Below are 23338 nucleotides of genomic sequence, written 5' to 3'. Positions count from 1 at the left end.
ACGAATAACTGCCATGAACTGCATGAGGTATGTATTTAGTTGTAACAATGGTGGTTGATCTGGATGGTCAACGTTGATGTAGATTGGTTGTATAAATGAGGGATTGATTGTAGTTAAAAAAAATATATATATGCTTTAATACGTTCGCTGTTCCTGTAACACTGTGCTTTATATACTGCCTATTAACAAATTTCAACCAGCAGAGGAACCTTCCTCGACAATCCCCATTTCGATACAACTAAAAAAATAAAGCTGACTTCCATTAGCACACTAGTGCCACAAACAACAATGACCATTGTGTCATTGATCCGTCACTCATTGTATCCAGAATTAGTTCTAGACACATTTCGCAGATAACATTATCAAAATCATAAGCAAATGAAGCTTTTAGTAGGTGCATTCTGACCTAGTGATAGTACTAATTCTCTCAAAGTACAAATCAAATCGGTAATATGTGGTTCTTCTATGAATGTGTATATGTGGCATTTGTATAGCTCTAACCTAGCCATAAAGGCAGTGGAGCGCTATAAGCGGTCAAAAGCAAGCATACTGGCAGTGATGAGAAGTGGCTTGTTATTGAATCGTTCCTGCATTGTGATGTAGTGTCTTTAAAGAGATGTGTATTCAACTGTTTCCTAAATTAAAGCAGCATTGGAGTGGTCCTTATTGATATGGGGAAGTTATTCCTAATGTTGAGTGACTAGATAAGAAAGGCCTGCTGCCTTGTTTTTTCTTTTTTACACGTCCAAGGGTCTGATTTAGAGTTTGGCAGATAAATTATGCATCTTCACCATTGTGGAGAGCTTTAATTTTGCCATGCGTAGGGTACTCCGCCCACCAAATTTCGAAATATCTGCCGGCCCAGCAGACCTCCTTTGCATTTCTGGGAACTGCCATCATGGCGGTAAATGCATAGAAAGTTTGATGGATGGCTCCATCAATAAGACGGAGCAGTACGTCAAACTTTCAACTTTTTTTATTATTAAAAACGAAATCCTCAAGTGGCATTATTAAAAAATAAACTTCATGTAGAATGTTGACATGCATGTCTGGATCAGGAGCAGGAAGTGCTTGAGACATTGCTTGTCTGGAGTAGAGGCGAACTTCAAGTGGAGTTGTGCATCATCAGTATAGTGGCTAATCTTGATAATGCTATTGTGAAAAGATCTCCAGAAAGTCAAATTAGAGGAACCAATCATTGTTCTTTGTAGATAAGATAAAGTTACGGTCACCTTTATTATTTGCTTTCATGCCATGAATTTCCTATGTATTATATTATTTGCTACACAGGTATCTGGAAGGGACATGGTCAGATGTGGCCAGTGTACTCTGAGGAAGATCCTGATTTGAGAGGGTCTCACAAAGTAATTTAGAGGTAGAGATGGTGGGCATGGCTTAGAAATAGTGGCTTCGCTCATTTCTAGATATATATTTTACAATTAGCCAAAATAATCCCCATTGTTTCCATTCCCATGAATTATCATTACTGAGTGTAGGGGCATAAGAAGTATAACAAGTGTTTAGTGACTGACAAATGGCAATCAGGTTTACAATTCTGATCCCCCCATGTTTTTCTCTGTTATTTCCTACAGAGAGGCAAAACACTGCTAAGCTGTTTGCTTTCTGCAAAACGTAGCCACTCTACTGGAATTATAAGGCCACTCGTAATGAGTATTATTTAGTATTTGTATGATTTAGAAAGCCCTACTGAGATAGCTCAGAAGATTCACGCATGCTACAGACAGATACAGGCAACCTGCCAGGATATAACCACAACAGGAGCTACTCAGTTTTTCACCATTTAGAGATCAATAAACTGTGCATCAATGTCATTTGTAATACTAGCCAATGACAATTACACTGCTAGGTAGCTGCAAGATTGACGCTACAAACACTGTTATAATGTAAGCTAGTATTTCCCTTTTAGACATCAGTAAACTGCAGAGACTCTACCAATACTCTACATCATAGTATTTAAAACTAGGTTCAAAAGTTTCCTTTTAATAAGGAGGCTATGGAAGTTAGTTAGTGTGAGTGTACAAACTGCTATTTAATAACATAGTCTATTGAATTTTTTATTTTTTTTAGTTAAAATATGAACTGATAAATCTTGCCATAGATATATTCAAATGGAATATCCCCTTTTAACATGTCATTGAATTATTTTTTCCATCCACCACGTCTTTTCTCGTATGCTAAACTATGTACATTGTGTTGGCTGGTTTCTCACAGTCTGAGTACAATTATCTTCCTTTCCACAGAGCTTGGTACAGAAATCCTACTCTATTTATAGTTTTCATCAGCAGGTGACTCAAGGTGAAGTGCCACTGTGGATAGAAATCTTAGGGAACAATGGCATGACTTGGGAGAACTCTCCTCAGGCAAATGAAGCACTCTCCCTGCATTCACAGTCAAACATGTCGTGCGCACTTGATCTAGCGCGTTGGCGCTTACAATGAACCAGAGTGAACTCTTAAAAGAACATCAGTGCTATTCACCATGCTTCAGACACTAGGATTTTGTTAGGAAACAATAACTACAAACAGGTTCCAATTAGTCTGACAACTCTTGTCTAATGAGTGCTTTTTGAGAATTGGAATGCCTATGGCAATTTTAATTTGTGGAGGGACTTCATTATTGCTAGAAAGTGCAGCCGTAATCGAAATTCTTGATAAAAAAAATTACAAGCAACCAACCGGATTTAAGTAGCAAGGAACAGGATTTGTCACAGATCGGATAGCTTGTGTCCCAATGTCTAATTTTTCTAATTATTTCTGTTAACTTGGCAAGCATGGAGCCTATTCGTGCTGGAGAAGAGGTAATTTTGCCAGTGTGGAGTCAGAATTTCAGCCTTTTTCTTGAGATGTTTAATGTGCCTTCTCATATACGTCTACATTATGTGACACTTAGAGGGTGCAAATTCTTTCTAAAGTGGACAAGCTAAGGTTTGACAGAAGGTCATGCAAAATCTTCTTTTTCTTAATGTAGTATTCTTTCACCCCCCTTTCCATGTAGAGTTGCAGACCATAAGTCAGTAACCCCCACTGTTCACCGCATGCCACATCACTTGGATCCAGCCATGACACAAATCTCACCTCCATGGAACTCATTGCAAAATAAAGATGGCCTGGTACCTACTCGTGCTTCAAAAGAAAGTGAAACTGTTTCTGCCAGGAACAGCTTCAGAACTGTGGTACAAGCACTTTCACATCTGGATGGTGATAATGTCCTTCCAGACTCCATACAGGCCCCTCTTAAGAGTATTCTACGCACTGCGCACGTCTCATCCAGGATCTGAAGAAATATTATCACATCACCCTTATCCATAGGCTCCTCCTATAAGCCCTAGCCATCTTCAAAATCAGCTGCATCATTTACAAGCCATCACAACGATTAGACCCGTTTATCTTGCAGATAAGTTTACCATTCCTGATCGTTCTCCGCAGCTAGGACACCATCAGACTTCAAACTATGAAGTTTAAAAAAATAAAAAAACAAGGCAACAGGCCTTTTCCATCTATGCACCAAGGATCTGGAACAACTTCCCTTTATCCATTAGGATGCCCCAACGCTGTTCTAATTTAGGTAAGAACTGAAGATGTACTTCTTTAAAGAGACATCACAATGCAATAACAGTCCACAAAAAGGCTCCCTCTCCTGTCACTCGTTAACTTGATGCTTCTTTTGGACACTGTACAGCGGTCCCTGCCTTTTGGCTAGATTTGTGCTATAGAAATAGGACTTTACCTACTTACTTGTAAGAAGGCCTTTTATACTTTACTCTGTTGGATCACTGACATAATATTGAATACACAAATATAGAATTACCAAAATATTGAAGAAAAAATATAGAATGCAAAAATATCGAATTCCTGTCTACAAACAGGTAAGTACAAAAATATCAAATCAAAAATATAGTTTTAAAAAATATAGTTAGTCAAAATATCGATTTATTTTTTAAATGTCTTAAAAGTAATTTAAAATTAATGAAATAATAAATATAACATTTACTATTACCTCTCCAGTGAGTGCAACAGTAGGGAAAGCGTTGGATAGCGTAGGGGTAACAATTACTATTCCCACTCCAGAGAGTGCAACAGTAGGGAAAGCGTCGGATAGCGTAGGGGTACAAATTACTATTCCCACTCCAGAGAGTGCAACAGTAGGGAAAGCGTTGGATAGCGTAGGGGTAAAAATTACTATTCGATATTAAATTACTTACCTTCAATTCAATATTTTTCACCACTATATTCTGTCCATTCGATATTTTGTCCATTCTATATTTTGACTTCAATATTTTGGTAATTCTATATTTTGAATTCAATATTTTGTCTTGTTACCACTCTGTTAATTAGTTGTACACATATTTTTGTATTAGTAAGCATTAGAAACTGACCTCCTGAAAATGTAAGCAAGTTGCTGTGTTGGACGAGCTACTCACAAGATGGGATAGTACATATTAAATTGTTCTAGCTTTGCCAACTAGTGAGTTTCAGTATAAGTGTATTTTTTCACTTACAAGTCTATTTAGATTGAATATTTTCTACCAGTATTCTTCCTTCCACTATTGAAAATCTTGTCAAATACAATTTATATAATGCATATCATATAATGACATATTGGATATCAATTACAGAGCAGAATATATATTACCTCATTGTTCATTTACATCTGTTCATGATGCTCCCCAATTGAACTTTAAAGAAAAAGAAAACAACTGCTGTAAACAAAACTTTCTTGAGTCAGTCTTCTGACTTCAACATGAACTGACATTCTCTGCCGGGGCCCGCGATTCCCGACTCCTTGAACTCCAGCAATTCAAGCAGCACACCACGGTCAGATCAACAAGCTTCTACCAATCAGAAGCCAGAACACGGTTGGAAGTAAATCCTTTTTCTCTATTCCAACTTCTGATTGGGTAAGAGGGCTTATGAGTGATAAATCTTTCAGCTCTATCATCTGACGTGCTGCAATGTGTGACACTAATGCAGCAGTTCAGATATGTATTGTGTCCATGTAACGCCAGACTGTAACATCCACCACCTGACATATGCGCAATACAGCCAGTGGAGCCCTGTTCTGTTGCAAAGGTGATACTACAGCTTTGCAAACAAACGATCTGTGAAATCCGTAGTTTTCATTTTAAAGTGGCAACATTGAAAGCAAATAGTTGAAAATCGAGGCGGTGGGTCAACACCCTGGCGCCCTCAATGGACGAGCTGCAGCTGCTAGAGACACCCTCAGGTGATCTCACTAATTAGTCCTGCAAAGTCTCATCATTTGACTGACTCAATGATGGAAAATCCAGATATGTATGGCTTTCACAAAGGCTAAATAACTATATAAAGAGTATATGGAAAGGAAAGAGTATTCCAGGGTGCTCCACCACCACAACATTACTTCTCTTTAAGAGAGGGACAGTCAAGAGTTAGTGCCTGTGGGGCTCAGGATGTGTACAGGTGCATACATTATAAATTAAGGATGTCAGGTTAAGCCCTATGAAGGTGGACACAAAAAACCTTGAATTTAGCACACTAATCCACTAGCCACTAGTGGTGTTTCTGCAGTCTTTGGCCTATTAAGGCAGAGTCGGAAGTCAGACAGATATATTTTGAATAACCGAATGTTATTGAGTGTGAGAGGCTGATATTCTTAAATGGTAAACAGCCCTGACCACAGAACCGTCACCCCGCATGTTGTTACAAGGCGGTTGTTACAACGACCGCGTTGTAACCACGCATACCATTACCCTGCAAGCCGTTGTAAAATCCAACACATTCCCTACTGTCCCCACAGCCTGGAGTTGGAGTAGCAAATTATACTATTCCAACATTCAGTGCTCCCCTCCGCAAGTCGTTACGACTTGCGGGGTAATGGTATGCGTTGTTACAATGTGGTCGTTGTAACGACTGCGTTGTCACAACATGTGGGGTGATTGACAGCGGAAATAAGAGGCATATTCTTCTTAAATATATACAGCATTGATATAATAAAATAACTACTGAGGCATTACCTCCTTGTCCTTCTTCCTCGCCACAGTAATTGCATAATGAACTGTACTGTGGCCAGTAAGACCAGGACTCGGATTGATGAAGATTACCTGTAAGTAACCGGGGCATTACCTCCTCGTCCGTCTTCCTCACCACAGTATAGTTCATTTTCTAATTACTGTGGTGAGGAAGACCAGGACTCGGCGTAATGAAGATTACTGGTAAGTAACCAGGGCATTGGCTGCTATGTGGTTAGGGAACATTTTTCCAAAATTACGAAGAAATATTCTTGGGTTTACCTAAGGAATTCCAGGTTGATCACAGCTATTCAAGGGCCAGTTTAGGTATCAGAATCAAAAAGACTGGCATTGAAATATCCTGCAGATTCAGATTCATCGTTATTTACTTAGGTTTGGATTAAAAAAAGGCTCACAAAAACTTTCACCTAATATTTCCGAACTACATTTGAACTTACCATCTGATTTCCTTTTTGGACATACTAAAGCCACATGCTTTGAATTTTGGACAGATCAGTTACATAGATTACATGGATGTTTAGCTCTTGAAATGTGTTGCAACCGAGCCAGGTTGCTTCACAATGGTACCTCTCCCTTTCTGCAAGTATATGCTTTTTTTTTATATCTGTGGTATCTAAACTCTGACTTCTACAGGGCACCAATATTTGAATTCTCTCATCATGAGACAAATCACCAAGGATACTACAATATTTCAGTGCTAGTTCCAGATCCTGATTTAAAGAGTTTATTTTCCCTTTGGTTAAAATCTACTGAGGTTGACCAAAAGCAGAAATTGCGTGACTAACATGTCTTTTGAATTCATAATGGAGTTTTGATTTAAAAGTGGCATCCGCTAACCTATCTGCCAGTGCCTGGGTCAAAACAAGTCATCTTAGAATAAAAGCTGCCAGCTCTCCTGTCATTTTGCATTTTGATGTGCGCTCCAAAAGAAGGCACTGCTGAAGAGGGTAGACCAATTTAGTGCCGTGTGGTGCGTTTTTAGAAATTGAACACCCTACTAGGGACGAGAGACCTGCATTTCGTTTTCAAATGTACTCTAAGGGAAGAAAACCATTGAAGGGCATGGTTAAAAAACAAAACACCTCCTCTTCTAAAACCATAGGGCTTGATTCTAAATCACATCATCCAGAGGTGCACTTGATGTGGAATTACCGATTCAGGCTGGTAATTGCACACCTCTTCACAGTGTAATTACAAGCTATTTTGCTCGGAATGGTGACTAATATGTGGATCCAGTTTTACGGGTCTAAAAACTGTGCATGTGAAGTCCTCTTCTAATCTATTAATTATAGTTATCGCTCCTTTATAATCCATTTATATAGTTAGCTGTGTACATCTCCTTTTTGAATGAAACTATTGTGTATGTAGTGCACATCGTGTATGATCTGTATTATATACCTGTCACTATTGCACTAAGGTCTATTAAATGAAACTAATAACAATGATTTAAAACTATTTGGAGTCCTATTCAAGGCTGAATAACAGGCCCTTTTCCAACCCCATTGACCACCTGCATCAAGCTATTGTCTTACTGTCATGCAATCGTTCCTAAGAATTTAATATTTTTTCTCTTCATGTGAATGTGAGTCGATGTATTTAGCTCCATTATTTGTCTGGCTTGTTTCATACTATGTAAGCATAGACGTTTAAATCTTTGGGACAGTAGGGGCATGATTATTTCTTAAAAAATTGATGTGACTATAGCATGAACCTAGACAGCTTTGAACCCCAACGATCACTGAATGCCAAGTCACTTGGATTCATCCTGGAGTTCATCCTCACCCTCACAGATCACATTCCCAAAAAAATAAAAAAGGATTAGTACTAGCACACCCTTCCAAATCATTGGAACACTTTCTTCCTGAAAGCGACCTCAGAAATGCTGTTCAAGCCCTCCAAGCCTGTGCACTCTTGCATCTTCAAGCAGGTGGTCAAAGGGAGCTAGGGATTCGTAATGGGTCAGGAGTGAGGTGTGGGGAGAGTGTCTGAAGCAGGGGAGGCTGATAAAAAGAAGGGATGAGCCTTCCATGCAGTGCTTGATTTGTAACAAATATAAATGCAAGGTACCTTGTCGAGTGACTTCTGCAACTTGTACCACCCATTGCCCCTGCCCGCCTTGCCAGTGACAGTATAAACTCAACTCCTAACCATTACACTCCTACAAGTGTGACAATTCAGACTATGTTAGGCCACTAAAAGCTACAAGAATGGCTTTTGAATGGCAGGTATTAGTGACTTCTAATGTATATTGAATTAATAAACAACTGTTGTTGTGCTCATCTCAAAGTTAGACAAACAATGGGACCATGTGGCAGACTGTCGTACGATTGAGTGCTGGTGCTGAGCACTGGAAACCATAGGATCAAATTAGGCATTGCTTCCATGCCCCGCTAGTGATTTAGGAGTGGGTCAGTTGTGGGCCAGGATAAGGCTGCGCTTGTGCCTGCACCCTTTTCGCAAACCGGCTCTCAACTTTACCTTCTGATATTTCTACCCGGTAAATCAGATTCGGAGTTCCAGACCTTTGACCTGGTCAGAGTAACTGCTCTCCCCTCACGCAGCTCCACCGTTAAGGCACTGCCTCTAGTGCCTTCTGCTGGCCCAGGTAGGTGTTTGAGGCCCTCCTCCACCCGAAGGCTCCTGGCTGGGCCTCATCCCTGGTGGTCCAGTGGAAAAGCCTGTTCTTCTGCTGGTCCGCTCGGTGGGTGTCAGCCTGTCCGGTTTTTACCTCTCTTGTGCCTTTTCTCTTTTGCCTTTTTTCCCCATGGACTTTTTCTCTTTTCCCTCCCACTCCTGCCTCTCAGCTGCTCACCCTCCCCCGACCCCTACTTAATGATGGCCGCAGTGAAGCGGGCGCGCCACTTCGACACGCCAAAAGCAAGCCCATCTGCGATGCGACCAGCGCCAGGGACCCTGGTCCCGCAACCCCATGCCACTATAACCCCAGCACTATCCTCGCTCTCAACCCTGGAAGCAACAGCAACTGCCAATTATCGACGCCAAGCAACACCCATGGCCTGATCTCCTGCTGACACTGCTGACGCACCCTCATCCACCTCTGGACCCAGAAAGCCATCCCCAACCTACTGGACGCCACTGCACTCAAGCCCCTGGGCTGCATCCTCCTCAATGTACGCTCCCTGAAATCTGGGACCTCCTCAACACTCACCCGCCCAACATCGCCTTCCTCATTGAGACCTGGACCAATGCCAGTTCCTCAGATCCTGAGAAAAGACCACCCCAATCTCCCAGGAGGAGGCCTCGCCATCATCCACAAAGGCTCCCTCCGTCTAACAACCACACCTGGATGACGCCTTGCCCTTCATGGAACACATCCACTTCCAGCCCAACCCTAGAACGGTGCTCCGCGGAACACTCAGCTACAGTGCCCCCGGACCACGCTCTCCTTTCACCAACATCATCGCAGAAACATCACTCCCCACGCCCTCGCCTCCTTGGACTACATATTGCTCGAGACCTGAACTTCCACCTAGACAACCTCAGCGATCCCAACACCACTGCACTCCTGGAGAACCTCATCAACATAAGACTGAAACAACTTATCTCCATCACCACACACACGGAAGGACACACACTCGACCCCATCTTCGCCAGAGGAATCAACATTCGCCTCAGCCACACCACAGAACCACTCTGGACAGACTACCCCTGATTCCATTTATCCTTCTCGAAAACCGCTGCACCCAAGCACACCCCACGCCTCACATGCAGAAACTAGAACAAACTCTACAAGGAACGCCTCACCTCCGCCCTCAGCTGCACCCCTCCCCCTACTACAACAGATGCCAACAGAGCAGCAAGCAACCTCCACTACTGGATCGGCAACTGCATCAACACTCGTCCCCCTCCAGAACACCACCCGACAACACAACACGAAAGCAACCTGGTTCACCACAGAGTTCTCAGAAACCATGCACTCTTACCGTCACTTAGGGAAAACGTGGGGAAACAGCAAAACCCCAGAAGCACTCTCCACCTACAAGGCCGTCCCCACGGCACACCTCCAACTCATCAAATCAACAAAGAGAACAGAAGGCAGAATACTCTCCAACTCCCACAACTCCAAGGAACTCTTTGCCATCATACAGCAATTCACAGCAATTCACCAGACCCAACAGCGAAACTACTGACGTCCTGCCCTCCCAAGACCTCTGCAACAAACTCAGCTGCTTCTTCCACCGCAAGATCAAGACGCTCTACAACAACTTTGATGACCAAGCCCACGCCGTATCCTGTACCCCCAGTGATGTCATCAACAGACCCTCCTCTCCTAGACCCCTCTCACCACCGAAGACACAGCTAAGACTATGAAAAGCATCCACTCCCGAGCACCTACTGACCCCTGCCTACCACACATCTTCCACAGGGCCGCCACCACCATCGCACCCGAACTACGCCGCACCAACAACTGCTCCCTCGAGACTGCTACATTCCCTGATGACTGGAAATGCGCCAAAGTCAAGACCTCCGCAGACCCAACAGATCTCAAGAACTTCAGGCCCAAGCCGTCAGCACCCAGCTAGCACACTTCGTAAAAACCAACAACATCCTAGACACCTCTCAATCCGGATTCCGCAGCAGCCACAGCACCGAGGCCGCCCTCATAGCTGCCACTTACGAAATCCACGCCCTCCTTAACCAAGGCCATACAGCAGCCCTCATCCTCCTGGACCTCAGCAGCCTTCGACACCATCCCCCACCACCAGACTCCATGATGCCGGCATCCAGGGTAAAGCCTTAGACTGGATTTGATCTTTCCATTCATGCAGAACACAAAGAATAAAACTCCTGCCCTTCCTCTGCGAACCTACAGAGATCAGATGGGGAGTACCCCAAGGATCCTCCTTCAGCCCCACGCTCTTCAATGTCTACATGGCCCCCCACGTATCCATCATTAGAAAACACGAACTCATAGTCTCATATGCCGATGACACCCAGCTCATCCTCTCCCTTATCAAGGAACTCAACATCACCAGGCACAGTTTCCAAGAAGGGATGAAAGTCTTTGCAACCTGGATGAGCAACAGCTGCCTGAAGCTCAACTCAGAGAAAACTGAAGCTCTCATCAAGCCCGACGCTACACCAATTCAAAAAAGACCTCAAGACCTGGCTCTTTGAATGACCAACGGAGCTGCGTGCCCCCCCCCAGCACCTTGAGACCCTCACGGGTGAGTAGAGTGCTTTACAAACCTTTGATTGATTGAGAAATAAGTCTTCTACAGCACATAGTTGCAAAGCCCCAACATTTACATTTGGCTGTTTGATACACAAATGACGATGCATGCTGCATCATATGTTGGAAGTGGAAGAGTGCCTCCACTTTACTATTGTCCTGGATGCACTAGCCTGTAGTCATATGAACATCTTGCTACCATTAACTATGCAACTGTCTACCTATTGATGTCACTTGTTTAAATCTTTAGATATGGTCTTGGTTTTCTGTACATGCAATGTTACGTATTTTTATATCTCTTGTTTATACACTGGGTTTCTGGTTGCACAGAAAAACAGTTAGTTTTGGGTTAATTGAAAATGATTTCTTAGCAGTGTAATATACTGGTTGTGTACCTGTGGCACCTAACCGTAGTGAACTATGAACATAACAAAGTGATTTGTGGTGTCCAACATCAGTGGCAATTATTAGAATATGTCATTTTGTCCTGTAGTTGTTAGGGTTCTTTATCTCGTGTTTTTTCAAAGCTGAAGGTAGATCGGATTGCAGCTCTATTAGATTTAGCTTTTTAAATTGTTACTGGTCACAGATTGCAACCACTATCTGAAATGTAAATATTACATCTGGCCCCAAGTTCCTAAAACCCTTAGCTGATGGGCCTATGAACTCCCTGTGGCACAGGTTTTTATCGGCACAAGTGGGGCAATGCTTGGTGGCAGGAATTATGTGGATTCCTCCGCTTTCCGGAAGTTTCCATCACAGAAATGTAGACAAAATACGTGAGTTTAGGCAAAGTGTGAGGTTTGCAGGGCATTGTGGGTAGGAAAACTTCATGGGATTCATATACTACCCTGGAATCCCCTGGTTGTTTACTTTTCAAAAATATCTGGGCATGACCCCAAATCTAGCAGCTACCCCTATTTGCAGATTTCTCCACGTTGCACTGTAGGGCCTTTTGTATCAAGGTCTCTTGGCCCACCCACAAAAGTGAGGTACCATTTTTATTTGAAGGCTTGGGGGAATGCTGTTTGGTAGGAAATGTGTGGCTCCCCACAGATTCCCATGAGGCACAGGGTCAGACTGATTTGCAAATGGCCATGTCTGAACTGGGGTGGCAGAGTGGGCTAAAGAACGGTGATGGATTAAACCCAGATCTGTTGACTGGGTGTGAGTGTTTGACTGGTTCAGATGCTCCGTCCATCACCACCCCCTTTTGTACCGCTTTGTTCGCCATAAGTTGGCAGGGTATGCTCAGACGTGAGTCCCTTGCTCACTTTGCCACTGGATTCAAGCAAGCCTGGCTGAAGACGGCTGGACTGCCAGAAACCGGTTCTAGGAAGCTTGTTTCCGGTCCAGGGAAGGCATGGCTTGCCAGTTCGGGCTGGACTGTTCCCATGAGGCACAGGGTCAGACTGATTTGCATATGGCCATGTCTGAACTGGGGTGGCAGAATGGGCTAAAGAACGGTGATGGATTAAACCCAGATCTGTTTACTGGGTGTGAGTGTTTGACTGGTTCAGATGCTCCGTCTATTCACCACCCCTTTTCCCCCACAGATTCCACAAGTTTTCCACACAGAAATGTGAGGTTAATGTGTTCATTTAATCAATGTTTGAGGTTTACCGGGCATTGTGGGTAAGTAAATGTGTGGGATGCATGCAAAGCACTCCACCCTAGACGCCCTCAGATGTCTAACTTTCAAAACTGCATGGGCCTGGCAGGTTTTTACTGGTGGCAGCTTGCCCAAGCCAAAAAAGTGCAGCCGTTCACCATTGCAAGTGGGATGATACTTGGAGTTAGCCAAACGCTCCTGGTCCATTTGTAAAACAACACCCAAAAGAATCAAATGCCCTCCTGCTTGCCATTGGGATGGAATGCTTTAATAATAATAATAAGGGAAGTTTATAAAGCGCCTGGTTACGCACCAGAGGCGTGTCCCCGCGCTGTGGTGAGTGGAATGAGCAGAATACCAACCGCAAGGACATCCCGATCTACTGCGTGTATAGGTGGGTTTTTAGTTTCTTCCTGAAACCAAGTTCAGATGGCTCCAGGCGAAGGTCCACAGGCAACGCATTCCAGCTTTTCGCGGCCAGATACTTAAAGGACCTGCCCCCCATGCGTGCCTTCCTTATCCTTGGGACCTGGAGTAGCCCTGCGCAGGAAGAGCGCAAAGCGCACGTTGGTACATACCGGGTGATCAAGCCCTGCAGAGGAGCGGGTGCTTTACCTCCCAAAATGCGATGGCATGTGCAGAGGGCCTTAAATTCGACCCTTCTCCTTACAGGGAGCCAATGAAGGGCCTGGAGGGCTGCTTTAGACGCCGATCTCTTAGGGAATTTCAGGATCAGGCGAGCCGCTGCATTCTGCAGCACCTGAAGGCGGTCGATGGCCTTCCCGGTGGCTCCCAAATAAAGCAGGTTGCCATAATCCAGGCGCGATGTGACGAGGGCATGCACCAGCGTCCTGCGGGCTGCCGTAGGGAGGAGATCTAAAACCTTCCACAAGCTTTTCAGGACGCCGAAGCAGACCCCCACCACCCGGCCTATCTGAGGTCCAAAGGAGAGTTCTGCGTCGAACCACACTCCTAGGTTTTTAGCTTCTTGGCAGGGTGTGGGGACATCCCCCAGACAGTCCGCAGGAGAACAGAAAGACTGTTGAGGTTTTAGGGGTCAGGGTCAGGCCTGATGTTGGCTGCAAAAGGCACACCCCATTATTTTATTAAAAATATATATTGCTACCATACAGTGGGCTTTCCAGCAGAGGAAACTATCCTGGGGGGAGGGGGAGAAAGACTGTTTACTTGGGGTGAAGGCGTAGCCATGCCCATGTTGGGCGGCCCCCACCGCAATAATAAAGTAAAATCCTGGCATCTAGTGGGCTTTCTCCTGCCCCGAGGGGCAGATCGGGGTATGAGGGTCCATTTAGTTGGGGTGGGGGCATGGCCATGCCCATGGTAGGCAGCCCCCAACACATATTTAAAAAAGAATCCCTGGCTTCTAGTGGGCTCTCAGCCCTCCCGGGGGCAGATCGGTCGTAATTACCCCATTATGCTCTCCAGGGGGGGGGCAGAAAGGCTATTTTACCATTTTCATGGGGATGGGAGCATGCCCATGCTTGGCAGTCCCCAACCCTACAATTCTAAAAAAAAGTACTTCCTGGTGTCTAGTGGGCTTCCTGCCCCAGTGTGGACAGATGAGGTAATTGCCCCTGTCTGTCCCCCGGAGTGAGGGGGACAGAAACATTGTTTCTCCTTTTTAATGGTGGTGGGGCAGTCCTAATCCCTACGAATGTAAAAATAAAATGGTGTCTAGTGGGATTTCTGCCCACCCCCCTTGCCCCTCCCCTGGGGTCATCTGCTCCCGACGGTGGGACAGAAAGATTGCATTCGAAAAAACAGCAAGGGGGAGCCTACTTGGGGACCGTCCCCCTAAGCCAGGTTCCACTGGGCAGAGGCACCATTGGAAAGGAGAGATTCTCCCTTTTCCAACGATACCTCTTCAGTTAGAATCAGTGCTTAGAGGGCTGAGATAACAGCTCATTTTATTTTTACTTTTACTGTATTTACGTCAGCACACCCTGCGCGCTGATCATCATTACAGTAAAAAAAAACACTAAGGCTGCTCAGGAAGCTCTTCCCAAGCAAGTGAGCTTAAAAAGTCATAAAGGACTCACTCTGCGCCAGAGGGGCCTTTATTTAAATTCCCAGTGTCAGCCAATGGCCGATGCATGCACCAAAAAGGTTCACATCAATGTTTGTAAACAACTATTTTTAGATACCTGACAGGCTTTGAAATGATTGCAATAAATTGGTTTTGTACCTGTTAAACAATGATATCGATTATTTACTGAGACATGAACCGAGTACAGATCAATGAAACAATTTGATAATAAAATAATTAGTAAAAATAGAGGATGTGCCACAGAGGTGGAGTGTGTTCATTATCATAATCTAGTTTTACTTACAGTATCACCTCTATGGCACTATCGAGGCCAACAGTAGAATGACACATTTTGGCAATTTAAAAAATGAGCAAGGAAACATATTTATATTCTATGTTAACATATGATAGACAAGCGCTGAATGCATGGGATTTATGGTCACAACTAACCATCGATTGAAAAGGTACAGCTAGTTGATTTCTATTTTGGATTAGTAAGGCAAGTGAGCACCTAGAAAATTGTCGATTGTCAACATAGGACAACCCAGTCTTGGCCCAAGCATTGTAAATTAAGCACATAAGTGTACCATTCTTTCTCTGAAGCGTTTATTGTCTAAGAAAATAATGTTGTTGAATATTCATTCCAGGGATTAATTGTCACTACAAACTGCTTGGCCAAAACAAATGAAACAAATATTCCTAAAAAATAAATTGCAACATCTCTTCCGCATATCTTAGCACAGGAAGAGTGGACTTTGATTAATGCAGCACTTTAATCACTCAGAATAGAGCTTGCAGGGAAGTGGAACTTTGGGACGCAGGGAAAAGCTTTCTAAGAAAGGATGAAGAAATGAATCCACAGATGCTAAGGAGCAGTTCAATGGGCTGGCCGAAGTAGAAGGAGGTTAAGAGTCTTAAGCTGTAAAATTACACTAAGATTCAGATTCTGAGCTATGCTGAATAGGGTGGTGTATTTGCCACAACCAGTAAAGAGCGATATTTGCCAGTACAGGAATACGTCATATTTTGAGTTTCGAACTTAGAATGAGGCATATCGGTAAACAACCTTTACAACAAAACTTTTACAACGCACTACCATTACAACGCGGTCATTACAACGCAAACTATTACAACGCATTGCGCGGGGGGGCGCTCTAGGATAGGGAATAGGTTAATTTACTATCCAATAACCTTCCCTAGTGTCCACGGGGACTGGAGTTGGAATAGTAAATTAAACTATTCACTATCCAACACCCAAAAGCACTATGCGTTGTAATGGATTGCGATGTAAAAACCGCGTTGTAAAGGCAGGCGTTGTAATAGCCTGCGTTGTAACGTCATACATCCAGGCATATCATACAGATTTAGGGGTCTGTCCACAAATTGTATTTTGTATTACGTTGAATAGTGTTACTCACATACAAGATTCTGTTCAAAACTTACATGCGGAGGTCTCCGCCTCACCTATCGTTTGTGTGGAGGACCCAGCCCCAACTGCAGAGATCCCCACACATGTATTTACATGTTTTTGGTTGTAAATGTGGGAGGGGTTTAGGAAAGGCTAAGTAGGGTTTTAGGGCGAGACATGAACCCACACATCAAAGAGTTAGCTACTTCCGATTCACAAACTGCACTTCTAAAACTACAGCCAAAAAGGTTCCAAAATAATAGTAAATGTCTCCAGCTCAGGCCTGGAGTAAATCCAGTACACCACATATCCACCAACTATTACTACAAAACCCTGCATATAAAATAATGAAGACATGGATCTAAAATAACACCCCATATGAACTAATGTTAAAATATAACAAATTATTTTGACTTTTAAAAAATATATACAAACGTAATTCAATGTTAAAATTGCATATATACGTATTATTTTATTATAAACAATTTGAATAGCCTTTACACTGCATTTTTTTAAAACAGTTTAAATTAATTTCATAAATAGCTTTTAGTAATTTATATTAGTTTATAAATAGATAAAACATTTTTCTTTAAGTGGGTGTTTTAATAAATCCAAAAGAAAATTATATTAGTTTAATTTATTATATTTAAATTAATTACTTTGTTAATTCAAAATTAAGTTAATAGTGCCGTACTTTTTAAAATGTTTGTTCTGCATTTAAAATAAATATATAATTTCATTAATATTTAACATGAAAATATATATATATTTTTTCAAAACGATTATTCAACTTTTTTAAATTACCCTATACTTCACTATAGAGATATCTCCCTTTCAGTGGTGGAGACTCTGTCAACTTGTGAAAAGTTACTAGTGTTGTCGGTGTCTAACATAAAAATGTAATATTTCCCTTTGAGTGAAGTTTAGCTGAAGATATATGCTACACCCTCATTGCTCCAGTCAAGAGTAGATCAGGGTTGTTTGGTGCTAGAGGGAGCCTAAGACGGTAATGGGATACAAGCAACAAATGTAGACGGACAAGGGTCCTATTTGCTGGAAGACTCTGGACCCGATGTAGAAGAACAAATAGCTGAATCTAATCCGGCAACGTATATACAAATGCATACTTACAAGGTGAAATTGATCTTACTATAGCCTTATAGCCCGCCGTAGAGGGCTATACCGGCTATTAAAGGCCCTCTCCAGCGTTAAAGGCCCCGAGCCGAAGGCGAGGGCCTTTAACAAGGGAGAGGGACTTTAATAGCCGGTATAGCCCAGCTACGAAAGGCTATAAGGCTATTAGAACATTCTGACACGAGAGGGCAGAATGTTCTAACAAAAAAGAACAAAGCCTTATGGGAGCGTGAGGGGATTGGAATCCCCTCAGAGTCCTTGAAGCCTTTGTTCACAGCCAGAGCTGTGAACAAAGAAACATTGGGATTTTGGAGCTCCAGGCTTATACCAGCCATTAGAAGCTCGGAGCACTCCATTGTTTTCAATGGAGCTCCCAACATTCCAATGTTCTAATACAATGTAATTGCACACCGCAGTTGTTTATAATTATGCATTAGAAAACCCCAAGTGAGGGGTTGAAAGTGAGCGAATCAAGGCATGGTTTGCTATGTGAGTGTATGAACCCCCACATATGCCCCAGCTTGTGCGCAAACTTGGAAGTGGTCAGAGGTTGGTGGTTGACAAATCTGTTCTATGGTCGGAAGCGGAATGGAACACCTCCAAAGTGTAGAGAATGGGGTTTCTCCACTCAACAAAAAATATGGAGAAAGAAAGATGTAAGCACACAATGAGTCTGCCTCTCCCCACTGTGGAATTGTGCTAGATATACAATTAAGTAGTGTGGAAATAACGTTGTGTTGAGTGTCATATGACATTACCAGTATTGTGCCTGGAAACCTGAAACTAGCACAGCAACCCAAGCACATCACTGAGAATGTTTGTGAATTGCTAAAAGTCGATACTCTGCACCCATTCGTAGGAGTAATTTTACTTTTTTGTTACACTGGCTTTCAGGATCGAAGTGAGGAATCAATTGTAGAACTCAAATAGTCTGTAGAAGCAGGAGGAACAAAACATACCACTGCATATTCTCAGAAATGATTTAACTGAATTTTCAGTACAACAGTAAAGTAGTCAATAAGAAACAATTTGAAAGTGAAATTTATTTTGCGTAATGAAGGACAGACATTCAATCAAAAGTAGATTTGGGAAGGTGCATGAAAGTTTCTTTTAAGAACTTGATAGCATTATAATTTGCTGTGAGTCATCGTTTAATCAGACTAGAAAACGAATCTTATCAATGTAGGACCGTGTTATAATATTGCCCTAAAGGCATTCAAACAAGACATAGATATGAGTCTCAGGAGTAGTGATGATTTCCAAGCCACAATGTGTCCCTTATGCTTTTGTGAGAACCAGAATAAAGATTTAAGAAGCTCACACCCATGTATCTAATACACAATGGCTGGAAGTCAAGAGATCTTCATTACCAATGTGCATCTGTCTTGGTAGAATACTGGAAAACATGTACGTGAAAAACATCCCACATCGCAGCGATCCATTATCATGACCATGATGCTGGAAGGAGACGTGAGATTACTAAGAAGGAAATAAATTGCACATCCCCATTCTACATGTACCAGCAGCAATCACATTTTATTTGAGTTGAGCTATATTTGTAAACATGAATACTATTTGCACCATTAATGGGGTTCATCCAGCCAAACAGCATAGCCAGTTCTTAACACTATGAGAAAGAATACTCACAAATTGCAGAATGTGAAACAGGCCCCCAGTTATGGGGCCTGTTTCAACAATGTGTTGATTGACTTATCTACTGAATGGCTATAAAACTAGAAACCATAGATAGTAAATAATATGTAATAATTTTTGGCAAAACAATTTATAGTGGAATGAAAGCAATACTGAATTGTTTTCAGGAGTGTATGGATGTCTGCAGTGTTTCTTATTTTATTGAACAGTAAAACTTTTTCTAGCTATCCTCTGCATTGTTTGCTTAACCCCCTTTCCCATACACCAAATTGTTGTCCATACATGTATAGTTTTCACAAAGTATAATGCTTGAAACCATGCCCTAAACAATTTGATATTGCAATTTTTAATTTAGGGTATTTAAGCAATAATGGAGTAGCACTGAGCACACATTCTCAATGCAATTTGAATAAGAATAATCTCACATTATCTTCAAAATGCTTTTTAAAGAAGGAATTTATCAAAAATGATGGCATCTTCTTGATACGTTATCGATTTAGTTAATTTAAAAATTGGTGCAAGATCAGTTTACTTTTTAAAATTAAAGATATTGATAGAACGTGGAGCTATGTAGTATTTTACAGGAATCATCCAACTAAATTGGGAAAGTGAACTAAAGAGACATACTGGAAAGTTTCAGTGGACTGTGACAAGTTTTATTTAAAAAAAACTCAATATATATACTCTCCTATGTGATGAGCATTGTTATATTGTTCAAGGGCTTGTAAACTTAACACTTCATTGAGAGCACCGAGAATTTGATGATTCTGTGATAAATAAATATCCAAATAGTTGCAACAAAAATAAGAAGAAACATAATATGAAGAACACCACTACCGTAGACGATGCATGGAAGGATATAAAGGAGAGCACAAAAGTTATCAAGAAAATGGGATTTAAGGTCTGATTTTAAAAGCATTTGCAAAAGCCACTGTAAAGTAATTTTCAATTGAAGAATAATTTCTACCGGAGGTGGCATGGAAGGATACTTTTTTCAGCAAAGAATTGGTAGTTACAGATTTAGGAAAAATACCGCTTACTGTGATTATCTGAGGATAATACTTTACTCATTTTCTGGGTTTGAGAGTTTATCAGTGATGTGTAGATATGACATTTCGGTCATACTAAACGTCATGTTTGCAAAGTCCCTGCCTCCCTTTTGATGCCACTTTTTCTAATCGGTCAAATTTTACATGCTTCAATTATATTACAAAATGTGAACCACAATATAAATTAACTTTAAAACTGATAGTTCTTTTAGAATACATTCTTTTCAATTATGTTTAAACACCATTCTCTAGTTTGACTTTTACTTCCACTCCTTCGTATAGATTACTTGCTCAGCATGATGTGACCCTTAGCTAATATTTTATAGCATATTACTATTTGACCTACAGTTTAGCATCATGAAAAAACGTAAGAGCAAATCTATTTTCGGACCATGAATGCTGCATGTTTTATATGAAACTAAGCACAGAGTTTACTCCAAAGATTATTATTTTTCAAATTTGAAAATTTAAAAAATATGCAATATCTGGTTTGGTCTATTCCCTAATAGGCTTGAAAAACGTTTGCAATCAGTTTATACCATTTTGTGCCTCATGCAAAGGTATATTTTCTCCTTTCATTTATATTCTTTAAATAAATGCAACAATAAATCAATCTCGTCCAGATATTACAAAGTTCAGTTCTAAAAGCCATCATTGAAATTAAGTAATGAGACAGTGCTAGACAAAAGGCGTCATTGAATGATAGAAGATAGGACTATCCATGCAAGTTGCGGGCACATTTTTATATATATCCCTGTATGCTTGCTGACAACCTCAACTTTAAATATTCTGTCTGATCTGTGAAAAATCCAAATTTGCATCTAGTCAACATTGCAGAGACAAACGTATATATTATTCAGCCATGTGTTACAATAAAACTTAATGCATAATGTTGAAATCATGCATTCATTTTTTTCATATTAAGTGATATTTTGGGTGATGATTGAAAGAATCAAAGAGATGTGGTGTTAGAGTTAAGCAAATAAAATTTAAAAATTAAATGTAAAGTACCATTGCTAGGGGAAAGACTTATGTCTATGTCTGTAAGAGTGGGTATTGGGAAGTGGCATGCCTGCTGTAATCCCACAGCCTAAAGTTGCATACTAAGGACGAGGGAAATGGCATTAATAGATTTGCATTCTTACAAAGATCAAGGCGAACTCTTTGTCCACTTTTACTTCATTTCAGTTTTTATACTTGGCAGATCCTCAAGCTTTTACTTAGCATGTGTGACTTAACATTGTATTGATTGCTTATTAATTCATTTTTGCAAGCTGTGAAGCTCCTCTATGTAGAAGCTTTAACTCTCTCCCTTCTCTTCTTTCTTCTCACTCTCTCCCTATATAACAGCCCTCCTGTTAACACAAGGTAAGACATGCTTCCTAGATAAACGTTGAACTCAATGGCATTGGGATACTTGTGGTAGTTGGAGTCTCTTGCTAAGTGCTACATTGTCTGAAAATACTGCACATCTCATTTCCTCGCAAATACCTTACCATCCGCTGTAAAATGCTAACAAAACAAACTGGATGACAAAGTAAGCAACAAAATGGTACATGCCCTTGAAATGTTGAAAGAACCTTATATGTTAATATAATTTAGCTGGAGAAAAATGTTAAGAGACAGAGCAATACTAAATTACTCATGTTCATGGTAGGCACAGTCCATTACGCGGTAGAAACTTGGATCTTCTTTGTTCTTTACAATAAATATATGGCCTTTTTATTTCTTCTGTTTTTCACATTGTGTCACCCTGAACACTTTAAGGAGCTTGAAGACATACTTTTGTAAGTCCCAAACTCTGATCACATGAATACATCATCCACTAGGACCGTAAGCCAGGGACAAATTGCCTTGTGAAAAAGAAAACACAGTGAAAGAGTATCTCTGCTGAACACTTCTAATTTCCAGGTTACATTTTGGGGCGCACACTTTAGTATTATGTCACCTGTTCCATATGTGTTAACTCAAGAGGTTTCACCTAACCATATATTGCAAAGTAAGGACTTCTTTTGTACTAGAACACATGGCACATTTTGCCAATTTGTGCGACATTAGTCTGGATAATTGACAGCTAGAAAGAGCATCTTTCACTCTCCTCCCTCCCTCTCGTCTGTTCTACTTTAGTTTTAGTTGGCAGATGAAACATCTAGGTTATTATTATTCTCTAATGAATTTCTGTTGCTAGTGATATATCATATTAGAGCTGTGCTGTAGCAATTGTGTGTACTATTACAGCTCATGAAATTATTTTCTTCTATTAATGTGGGAAGAACAGTGCTTTTTGTGTGTTCAAACACCATCTAAATTGAGAAGTAAAAATCCGGCTGGACCCAATGAAAACTGGCACTGGCCCCTGGACAGTTTTCATTGGGTCCAGCCGGATTTTTACTTCTCAATTTAGATGGTGTTTGAACACACAAAAGCCAGACATGAGCTGCGAAGGGGAAGAAAACACTGTTGTTCTCTGTTCAGATGCTCCCCGATGAAGGGCGGTGGCCGAAATGCATTGGAGCGGGATCCAATAAAATGTATCTTTGAGCTTGGATTGTTTTTGGGAAAACTTTATAAATGGATATGAACTGAATACCATTTTCCGAAAAGAAAAAGAAAATAAATAATGGTTTAAACACATTTACCATTTTTGTGAATAATTTGGAGGAATACACCAGACAGAGTGCCTTAGGGATGCCATCAATGTTCCATTGATCGCACTGTTTTCATGAAATTGTTGATATAAAATCTCCTTTTCTGCTCACTTTTCACACTTACTCGTGCAAGGAGAGTAAGGTTGCATGTCGATGAATTGATGATATACTGCATGAACATCCAAATTATGTCCAGGACAGTCGAATCCATTCCATAGTTTCTGGGTATCCAAATAAAATAGACATACATGTAGTGCATCGGAATCAAAATTATTAGAATGGATTACACCAGACGTGTAAAGAATCGTGGACTGCTTCAGGTGGTAACATGAATCATTTATTAAAAGAATCCCAGCCACACAGACCGGATAATCCGGGTCCAGTTTCGAGTGACTTTGAGTTTTACAATCAGTCAGATCATCAAAGACACAGGATGTCCTCCGCACAACATTCCTTTGGACTATTACTAAACAAGCAAATACTACACCAAGTTTTACCTAGTTCTTTGCAGAATATGTGACTATTGTGTGTTTGTATGTCCATTTGAGTGTGTGTGTTCATCTGT

The 23338-nt window shown here is 41.4% G+C and overlaps 1 protein-coding gene across 5 annotated transcripts in view; it reads left to right on the top strand.

The window, feature by feature from the left end:
- SLC8A3 (solute carrier family 8 member A3) overlaps window positions 1-23338 on the top strand; it is a 501924-nt gene that overhangs the window by 440471 nt on the left and 38115 nt on the right. For 3 of the 5 annotated variants that reach the window (XM_078659608.1, XM_078659607.1, XM_078659611.1), the window contains one exon: window positions 21476-21493. The exons of the other annotated variants lie outside the window; for them this stretch is intronic. In XM_078659608.1, coding sequence (XP_078515734.1) covers window positions 21476-21493 — 18 coding nt within the window. The remainder of the gene's footprint in view (window positions 1-21475; window positions 21494-23338) is intronic. 5 annotated transcript variants of the gene reach the window in all.

The sequence above is a fragment of the Lissotriton helveticus genome, chromosome 9 (assembly GCF_964261635.1).
Source record: "Lissotriton helveticus chromosome 9, aLisHel1.1, whole genome shotgun sequence".
In the NCBI taxonomy this organism is placed as follows: domain Eukaryota; kingdom Metazoa; phylum Chordata; class Amphibia; order Caudata; family Salamandridae; genus Lissotriton; species Lissotriton helveticus.
Note: the sequence above shows the minus strand (reverse complement) of the source record. Positions and strands in the feature narration are given on the sequence as shown.